Source organism: Maylandia zebra, linkage group LG1, assembly GCF_041146795.1.
Source record: "Maylandia zebra isolate NMK-2024a linkage group LG1, Mzebra_GT3a, whole genome shotgun sequence".
NCBI lineage: Eukaryota > Metazoa > Chordata > Actinopteri > Cichliformes > Cichlidae > Maylandia > Maylandia zebra.
In genome coordinates this window covers 9197975-9208576 of record NC_135167.1, presented here as the reverse complement: position 1 = coordinate 9208576, position 10602 = coordinate 9197975, and the positions used below count along the sequence as shown (strand labels likewise).

The window sequence follows — 10602 nt, the reverse complement described above, 5'->3', positions numbered from 1 at the left end:
TATGACGTCCTCGTGTTCGCTGACAGACATTGGTTAGTCGTTTCTTTCTAAAACGCTGATTCGCTGTTTGTTTTGTCAATAACCAAGTCCCACTTTCTGGGGTTTTCCCACGGACGGCAGAAAGTGTAGTTAGGTTGGAGTGTGGCTTCCAAGGCAGATGATGCTCATCAGCTGCAGGCAGTTCAGAAATATTTATTTAAATAGAAGCAATTTTACACTATAATTATGAAATTAAAAAATTGGTATAAAATTAAATATGGCCTAAGAGTAAGAAGATTGACATTATTAATAGTATCATGTACTTAAGTATAAAATTGCTGGAGATCTGTCTGTGAAGGTTCTCAGTCTCAAGTGTTGGAGATCATTTGTAATTTTCTCAGTATAACCAAACAGGTTCGTTATATGTTCCAAGTTTTAAAGTGTCAAAGACAATACAGCCTCTCCATTGTGGTCCTGTGAGATTTCTTCTTCTTCTTTGGGCTGCTCCCTTTAGGGGTTCTCACAGTGGATCATCTGGCTCCATCTTACCTTATCCCTTGCATCTTGCTCTGTCACACCAACTCTTTGCATGTCCTCCTTCTATGAATCTTCTCCTTAGTCTTCTTTTTTTTTTATTCCTGCTTGACAGCTCCATCTTTGACATTTTTTGTTCATGTTCATTATCTAAACTGGTCAACCCTGTGCTGTCCCTCTGATCTACTAATTTCTAATCTTGTCCATTCTGTTCTCCCCCAATGAAAATCTTAACATCTTCAGCTCTGCCCTATGCCTTTTTGTCATTTCCACCATCTGCAAACCATACATAATAGCAGGTCTCACTATCACTTCGTAAATCATCCCTTTCATTCTTGCTACTATTGTTCACACCAACTCTCACCTCGACCCACTCCCGCCTGCATACGCTTTTTTCTCCATTTCTCTTGTGCACTGTGCATTTCTTTGAATGGTGGACCCCAGATATTTAAACTCATCTACCTTCACTATCTCTGCTCCTAGCATCTTCATATTTAGAAGTTGTCTAATTCGTCTCTCTCTCATTCACACACAAATTCTGTCTTACTTCTACTGACTTTCATTTCTCTTCCCTTCACCTACACCTCTCTTCACCTCTCCAGGTTCTTCCACCTGCTCTGTACTTGCATTACAGATCAGTACAGATCAGACTCCTCCATGAACTCTTCTGTCAACTTACAACCATTTGGTCAACCTGTGTTGTTTTTAAATGTGCTTATGAATAAATTGATTGATTGATTGATTGATTGATTGATTGATTGATTGATTGATTGATTGATTCCCACCCCAACCTGAAACACATCTGTCTCTCCTACCGCACACCTCATTAGTGTCTTACTGTCTTCATACATACTTCTTGGCCACTGCCGACTTTCTCATACAGTACCACAGTTCCCTCTTGGCACCATCAAGTTTGTTCAGTATGTGACCTAAATCTATATTTCTATAAAACAAAGGGGGAATGATGTGCTGCTGCAATTTCAAGTGTTTGCACTACTGTCTGGGGCCTGTTCATGAAACAGTAACCAAAATAAGATACAACTCTTAGATCATACCATTAAAAATATTTTGCTTGTCATGTCATCTTAGGGTGAAAAGCATGTCTCAGATCAGTAGTTTGAGCTCCAGTTATGGCTTTTTTTTGTATTCATTGCTTTTTGGACTGACTACTTGTTACTATTTTTCTAAAATATAGAATTACTCAGTTTCAACTATTACTATTCACAGTATTGTGACCATTCATTTTTTTTTTAAAGAAAATGACTAACCTACACAGCATGACTACTTTTGTTTTACAATTAGTACAAGGTGAACTCTCTGAAGCAGCTTTCTTGTAGTTTTTTAAGCAGTCTTTTGGAATAACTCTCCAGGCTTCTTGAAGGACATTCAAAGCTCTTCTTTGGATATTGGCTGCCTTTTGTGTCAAGCTGATCCCTCAATGCTTCAGTAGGGCTCTGGGAAGGCCAATCCATGACTGATGGTGTGTTATTCTATCTAGGTCTGCTTTTACTGCATTGCCAATGTGCTTGAGATCATTGTCGTGTGATCATTGTAGTGCATTATTTTAAATCTGACAGTATTTTTCTGTTTTCTTTATATAATCATTTTTGACAAAATGCCCAACATCACTGGTTCAAATGCAGCTGTCTCTGAAACACAGCTTTCGCAAAGGTTTACAGATGGCTGTAGAGATTCACTGTTATACCTCTTTCCCTCCGTATCTCTTTTCATGCATATATACTGTTGCTGATTTGAAATTAAAAAAATACATTTGGTTTGATCAGTCCATAAGACCTGTTTTACACATTTTTAGTCCAGGTTTTTATATTCTGGCATAACTCAGTTCTTTCTCTCTGTTTCCCTTCTTTGACTGAGACCATATAACAAGTCAACCACCCTACTATGCCAGTAGAGGTTGAATTAGCTCCAGAATTTAAATATCTTGGGGTCATTATAGACCCAACATTATCCTTCAAGAGTCACATAAATAAAGTGTCCCAGGTACTTAAATTTAATGATCGAAATTTTAATCATATACGTAATAATTTAAATATGAATGTTGCAAAAACTTACTTTTACTCAATGATCATCTCTCATATGGACTATTGTTTGACGTCCTGGTCACTTGCTTGTCCAACAACACTTAAAACTATTGAAAACATTTATAAAAGAAGTTTAAAACTACTTGACAAAAAACCAACTTCCCACCACCACTGTCATGTGTTAAAAAAACATAAATTACTGAACTTCAATAACTTAGTGAAACTTAAAAGAGTGTGTTTAATATATAAAGTCTTACACTCCCTTGCTCCACCACCACTAAAGCAGTTCATTAGGCATAAAGAAAGCTCAGACAGGACCACTCGAGCTTCAATCCAAGGAGACTTGTTTATACCCCACAGACGGACAGCATTTGGGCAGAACATCCTCTCTGTTAAGGGTGGCCATCTGTGGAACAGTCTTTCTCAACCCATTAGAGAATGCTCGACATTCAATTTGTTTAAGGCAAAGGTTAAAAACTGGTTATGGACAAATCAAGTGTGTGATCATGTATGAGTTGTATAGTTTTAATGTTTTATTTGGGAACAGAATGGTGTGTATGTGTAAGTTTGGTGATGGAGTTTTTATTATGAATGTATGATGAATTTTTATGAATTATTATGTCTATTTTTTATGTTTAAGGACAACAGATGGAAATTAGCCTTTGGATGTAATCTGGCATGTTTACATTCATGTAAAAAAAATTTTTTACATTTATGTTCATTAACATGCACTGTCCTAAATAAAATAAATAAATAAATAAATGTTCTCACCTTATGTGAATCTGATTCAAGTACTTTAGCTGCATTTATTCAATCAGGATTAACAGAATGGGAATTATCTTTTTATAGGATGTTTTTTTAATTACATATCTGCTTAATGAGCATTATATTAAAAGACAGAAAATAGAAACCAGTTTACACACATGACAAAAACAGGTAACATAGACAGCATAAATATAGTATATAGTGTAAAACAGAATACACCCAATTTCCACCAAACATTCCACAGAGTTGTAAACTCATTCCTACAACAAACAACCAGAAAAAAAACATCCAACAAAATGTGCTCTATAAACTTTTCTGCTGTGATAAGTTTTAATAAACAAAAATTGAAACTTGTCATGTCAGTAATTTCTCCTTTTAACTTGCACAACAAGGACTGTAAGAATACTCTTTGTAAATGTCCCAGACAGTTTTCTGTATCAGTACAGTAAAAACATACATCTGATCTGATACAGAAAATTGTTTTTCTTTTTTTCCCACTCCAAAACAGCATATTTGCCTCTGCCCTTCTATGCAAACTTCAAATGTAACATTTTTTGTAACCTTAAGACAATGTAACTGGACATGTGTAGCTGTTTCTGACTGAAGGATATGAAGGTGTTACAACTCTTCCATAACGGTAACCACAGACTATACAGTCTTACATTCTGTAGTAAAATTTCACACCTCTTTCCACTAACAACTACAAAATAAAATAAAGAAACAAAAAATAAAAATAACACTTCTGCTGTTACTATGAGTAGTAGAAGTTGTGTTGGTGATGTAAAAGGTAGTATTTGTTATGGTATAAAGCAATGCCACACCACTTCCACCTATAAAAACCCAATAAAGAGGTGTATGTATTTTGCAACCTTGAAAAAACACTGATCCAAATTTTTTTAAACCCTATTACACATATTTTAAATCTCAAATAAAAATAGAAACTATTCCTGTAATAAATAAAATACATTTTCTTGCAAAGTAAAGTCCTTTGCCACTGTAATACAAATCAGAAGATCAGTCTTGATTCCAGTTGCTTCATTTCTTCTACATCCTCCAAACTGAGATCATTGTTTCTTAACCTATAATGCAAAAAGAAGAGACAGTAGTAGTAAATAAATGAACAGGAGACATGGGAACAAAAACAAAGAAAAAGAATATTCTAGCTTACACCAAACTGATGCATTTTTTTCTTGGCACTGAAACTGACAAACAACTTGTCTGGATGCAAACAGTCCAAAAGTGGATGCTCTAAAGAATATAGGGAACTTTGTATTCATGAGTGTCAGGCTTGCTGAGCATTACATACCATACCGATGTCACATATGTATTGTGTTTAAGGGCTTGAATCAGACATTCAACCCCTGTTCTGGTTATGCAGTTTTCTGTCAACCTTTAACAGGAAATAAGAGGGTGGAGCATTTTAAGCACTGCTGTGCAAGCAGTGGTTACCATCAAACCAGACTGCTATTGGTAATCTGCATACAACTTGTGTCTAACACTTACCAAAGTTCCTGCAGTGATGTGCTCTTCCTGATGAGATTAGCGAGGGCACATGCTCCTGCACTCCCTACACCATTGCCTACCAGGCTGTAAGCAAAATGTGCAGGGATGCGTTTTCAAAAACAACTGATAAAGCATCCTAACATATCATGTAAATAGCACATTCATGGTTTTCATAATGTGAAAGTTAAGCAAACATGTTCCAGAATTATTGCAAATCTTACCTTAGCCACACCAGAGAGTTGCTTTTCTCAAGACTACTAGCAAGGGCCTCAGTTCCTGCATCACCTATCCTATTGCCCCATAACCTGGAAATGCAAAGAAATACTGTAAATGAAAATTCATCAACAATGAAACATGACATTTTATGGGAAACACTTACCCTAAGTACGCCAAGGTTTGATTGACTTTCAGTCCCTCTGCCAGCTGCTTTGCTCCTTCTGCTGTTATGTTATTGTTGCCTAGCCTTGAAGAGAAGAAGGTTATTTGTTAATCTTTTGGTCATTGGGCCAACAGTAGAGTCACATTTGATGACAAACGCTGACCTTAAAGAAATGAAGACCTGCTTGGTCTTCAATAAATAAGAAAAATCCTGCATGCAAGCATCAGTTAATTTGTTGTTGAAGAGCCTGGAAAGAAACAAAAAGATTTTGAAAGTTGGCTGATAAAATTTAATTTAACTGGCAGTATTAATCATCTTGATAATACATACGCAATTTTCTGAAAGCTGTCACACTGGATGACTTTAGCAATCAGTTTGCGGATGCCCTCATCTGTAATGTTGTTATTTCTGAGGCTAAGGAAGGAACAATAGGCATTTCAGAATAAAAACTGCTCCTCTCTTAGAGTGAAAGCAGTTAGAGAGTTTGTTCACTCTAATGAATTGGCGTTCAATCTATTAACCAAGGAAATTTAACAAAAGAGAAATGTGTAATTTCCACTTACTAAAGGGAATTGCAAATGTGCATGCAGGGGAGAAGCTGTTCCACTCCAACATCACCCACAGAGTTGTTGTCCAGCTGGAGGCCTACAGGATTTCTTAAGTGCTGGAGCACATAAGCAAGCGCAGTGCACTCTACAGGTCCGATATTACAGTATGTCAATTTCAGATGGTCCACCTCCAACTTGCTCATAGCATCTTTAGCTATCTGACTCTCCTGCATCTCATAGAGGCATTTTATAAGCCACACAAAGTCGGGCATTGCATGCATGCTCTTCTTTTCCCCTTGTACAGGTTGGGGAATGGACCTAAAGTGTTTCTGAATGCCTTTGGAAAGGCATTTTGCCACCTGTCTGGCCTTTTTTTCCACCGCAGCGCTGGGGCAGCAGTGGAGCCACAGATTTTGATGGCGCTGGGACAATAGTCCAGACACAAACATGGCTGTGATTTGCAGATTTGGTGTCTCTGCTGCTTTACTTTCCTTCTCTGAAGCTTGCTGTTGTTGATCACTGGAAGGCAAGCAGGCTCCAAAGCAGACACGGGTCAGACCTGTCTCCCTCATGTTCTCTAGCTCAAAGAGCTTTGGGATAACTGAACGGTTAGTGTTACTTGACAAAACAATGAAGAGAGCAGCAAAGAAACATTGCAATGTCACATGACTGAATTCATAGCACTTGGAGTGGGTAGAGGACATATCTTTGCTTTTTATGAGAAAAACCATGCAGATATCCTTTTCAGTTACACCACATGCTTCAAGGTCTGTACCTGAAAAAATATAACAGGTGGATCTTATCCCCTCAAATGCAAGCTGTCCAAGAAGAAGGACTGTTTTTAGGTGCTCCTGTAGCCAGCCTAAACCCATCGTGCTCTTCAGAGGACTTTGGTGCTGGAGAAAGTGCTGTAAGATCATCAGGTAAACATCTGTAATTGTTTTGGGGCTGCCTTCTCCACAGCCCAGCAGCTCCTTGTGGCACTGTGAAACTATCCAGCAGAGAACTGGACTGTGACAGAGTCCAAGTAAAGCTGTGTTCGCCTGCATTGACTCTAAAACCTTAGCGGCTACAGTGGGGTCCCTGTGATGTTTCCGTACAAAACAGTCAATCCCAGCTGGGGAAAACCCTTTCAGGACAACCTCTTTGCGTAGGTGCTTCTTTAACAATGGGCTCACTGCTTCTGAACGGCTAGTGACCACTTTCTGCACCCCCTTCATGAGGGAACCCTGGATTAAGTTGAACAATAATACATGAACAGGTGCACGCTGGGTGGGGCAGCAAACTCTGTGTTCATCTGTAAAGCTCTGCTTGAGCTCATCCAGGCCATCAAAAGTGAACAGGATTTGATGCGGGTGGTCCAAGATGAACTGGAAAATTTCTTCTTGATTCCGGTCTGGCCAGCAGCAGTGCTGAAACAACAACTCCTGGACTGACAGTTCATTGTGCTCTGAATTCAACCTACGACAGCTGAATGGAAATAGAAGGAGAAAGTCTTGAAGGGCTAACCCTCGAGCCCAAAGCAAGTGCAGCCTCTGGAGAAGGGTGCTTTTTCCACTGCCTGCCTCCCCAGATACTAGCACTGTGTCGGCCTCCTCATTCACTATACCCGCCAAACCAACGATGTCTTCCAATCCCAAAGGTCCATGGGCATTAACTTCAGCTAGTTCCAGCTCGCCGTCAGTGTAAATGTCATCAAGAGACATATGGCTAGTTCCCCCATAAGTGCTGAGAAAGCAGGCCTGAGCAGACACAGAGCTGCTCAGCTTCTTCTGGTACTTTAAAAACTCTGTGAAAGAAAAATTTGTGAAGAACAGATGGAATGAGTGAACAAGTCATCATTTCATACATCCTGTATCTCTTTGGTAAAATGTGGAACATGCATAATCTTGTAATATAATCTGCCAATTTTGTGTTTCAAAGTATAACCAGAAACCTTCTGTATTTCGGACATTATTCCCATGAGGGTGATCAAGGATAGCTTTACTCATAAAAACAATACATATTGCTGCGATTTTAAACATTGCTTTTTACAGTAACAGACCTTTGGGAGGAGTCAGTTCCCTCTGGTTAAGTGGCAATCCAGGTTCTTGTTTTTGGTGAATGTACTGCAGGAGAACCGATGCTGCTAAATCACCTCTGGATCTAACATGGTCAAGCAGACGCCTTGCCTGATTGATCACATGGACATGGATGAAAATAATAAAAAGTTTATTTTTGACAGTTATTTGGATTGTTGCAGAGTTATATAAAAGACCAACTTACATATTCATAATCTAATAATGCAACAGCAGAAAGAGCTTTACCTTGCTTAGCTTAGCACAAAGACAGGCACCAAGTGGTAAAAACCTTGCCTGGATCTATACAAAGGCAGCAAGATATGTTTACCAGTTTTCTTTATATTATTTTATATTACTTGTATAATTACTCAGGAATATCAGAATAGTATTAGATCTATTTAAAGTATAGTATTGACTGATAAAGTAACATAAAAAGTAACAAAAATACTCCAGCACTTCTGTCTGTATGACATCTAAGTATCAGGAATTCAGAAATAATGACAAGCTTCATTCCAAGACAGTTTAAAGGTAAAGAACAATTGCATGAAGTTGTCAAACCACATTTTAACAATGTGACATTCAGGTGCTTACAGTACCTGTTGGGTGGGAGTATATATAGGTAACCGCACTTCATCACAATCAGCTGAAGAAAAGTGACCCGAATCCAGCAGAGCTTCTAGAACACCATCAACACAGCCCTGAAGCTTGTGGACAAGGCTCGGTCGTTGAGCCAGAAGAGTTTGATTAGAAGTGCTCTGACGTTCATCGTTTTCTTCTAGATTTGAGCAGGATTCGGAGAAAGAGAGCCCCACTGCCTGTGCTTCAGGCAAAACCAGTTTGAGAGCATGTAGAAAGAGCCCACATGTGTCCACACCCTTTGTATAGACCAGATCAAGCAGCTGTCTTGCATTGGTATACAGTGTTCTTCCTGGTACCTGTATGTTCTGGTAGTCCTCCCATATGAGCGCCCCCTGGGCAAGCAGTATATCCAGAACCCTCTCCAGATGCTCAGCTGACCCACTGCTGCACAGTGCATGCAGTATCTTCGTCCTTTGTTTAAGCACTAGTTCCTCGGCAAGCATTCTTTCTCCATATCAGTGCCCATGCTCAGGGACATTCAGTTTGTGGTTACTTCTGCTTCTTGTGGTGTGAAAACCTGTCACAGCAAATGGCCAAATGTCAACATGTTACTATGGGCCAACTAGAGCTTCCTTCTTTCTTTTCTAACTCTGTTTTAAATACCATACAGCAGTACATGTCATTTTGTGCGTCTTTCTCTTAAGCCATAACAAAAAGTTAAACCAGAATGAAAAGAATATATGGCTACCATTACATACACATCAAATGTGTTGCTGGTCCCTTTAAAACATGTACAAGTACGGAATAGCCGACTAAGCGACCTCAATTGCAGACGTAAGTAACACAAAATAAAACCACAAAAAAGAACACTTACTTACTTGGCTTTCTTTCCTCCCTCTGTCATACGAACAGAGCCGCTGTAGAGTTATAGGGTCCTACCTCTTCCCTATTCTGCAGCTGAAAGTGAAACTTGCCCTGATTCCAAGTCCCTCCCATAATATGGTAGCTAAATACAGGCGGAGATGTGGCATAGACGCAATGGTCAACTTCCCTGGTGCTTTCCAAACAGAGCAAACAATGGTGACTTGATACTTAAGGTTGGTTAAATATAGCTTGCCACACTCAAGCGCTTACATTTCACTGAGACTTCCACATCCTCTTGTCTCGTTTGCAAGATACTGCATTCTTCAGACCGCAAAGAGGAACTGCAGTTTTTAAAAAAGCAGAAGGTTGAATAGAAAGGGTAATTTGGGGTGGGATTTTTTTTCTCTCTTCTTTTAAAGAAAGTGGCAGAAACTTTTACGGGTCTTAGGTATTTCCAATCCCCATCGCAGTTTGGTGTTGCAACCACTTGATGGAACTATTGCATAAGAAAACAACATGGTGTCGGCACAGATTTTCCACTTTTAACAGTTTCTTTTTGTATCACTAAAGCTGTCTTCTTCGAATCAATTCAATCAGAGCTCAAACTGTGTCTGTGGGCACAAGATACTGCGGTTCAATTAGAAATCAAGCAGAAAATCCCAGCAGATTCATAAAGAGGTTGTAGGAAATCATCTTGCTACGGCATCAGTTTTACAATGTTAGAACAGAAACTGAGAACCTGCAGTGTAGGCTGCATGCTGTGCATCTGATCTAAACTTCAAAAAAACCCAACCCTAAAACCGCACATAATGCTCCTTACTCCCTCTGCATTCTTTGAAGCTGAGATAAAATAGGTGCGAGAGTGACTTTTCGGGCAGTCATATATTTATCATTTTCATTATTACAGCTCCCTCCTGAGTAACATGATTAGCTTATTGTGTGTGTTCGCTGTGCCCTGTTCGAGAAAATCCTCAAACACTCAAGGGCAGGAGTAATCAAAGACAAACTGGAGTAAAACTTTCAAACGGGAGTTTCTCTTCTTCTTTTGCTTGTTCTTCTTGTCTGAAAACAGGCAACTCCACCAAGGGGAGTGTAATGCAGAGTGCTCTCTGTCAGGCATCTTACTTGAAGCTTTAAGGTGGAGTTCTGTTATCCAAATCACAGCAGGGGGGTCGAGAGAAGTTTCAACACATAAGAAAAAGGGTAAAATAATGTCGAAAATAAAATAATAAAATACACACACGGTCCCAAAAGACATAGCTGTATATTTCTGTGCTCTGTTTAGAGACAGTTCCAAACACTTTTTTTTATTGCAGGAAAAATATGTAACTCCACTTCATTTGTTTGGA

The 10602-nt window shown here is 39.1% G+C and overlaps 1 protein-coding gene across 5 annotated transcripts; it reads right to left on the bottom strand.

Annotated features, from left to right (window-relative positions):
- Positions 1–3341: 3341 nt before the first annotated feature.
- Positions 3342–9596, bottom strand: nod2 (nucleotide-binding oligomerization domain containing 2). 5 transcript variants are annotated; one of them, XM_023153057.3, is made up of 12 exons: positions 9264–9595; positions 8407–8966; positions 8057–8110; positions 7795–7921; positions 5766–7539; positions 5533–5616; positions 5366–5449; positions 5203–5286; positions 5045–5128; positions 4824–4907; positions 4627–4710; positions 3342–4399 (listed from the first exon to the last, which is right to left on the bottom strand). In XM_023153057.3, the coding sequence occupies exons 2-12, from the start codon at positions 8890–8892 to the stop codon at positions 4327–4329; spliced, it is 3018 nt and encodes a 1005-aa protein (XP_023008825.1). In that variant the 5' UTR covers positions 8893–8966; positions 9264–9595; the 3' UTR covers positions 3342–4326. The 5 variants fall into 5 exon arrangements, with proteins under 5 accessions (XP_023008825.1, XP_012775233.1, XP_076732053.1 ...); XM_012919779.4 differs by having other exon boundaries at positions 9268–9595; XM_076875938.1 differs by lacking the exon at positions 4627–4710 and having other exon boundaries at positions 9264–9596.
- Between the last annotated feature and the right edge of the window lie 1006 nt (positions 9597–10602).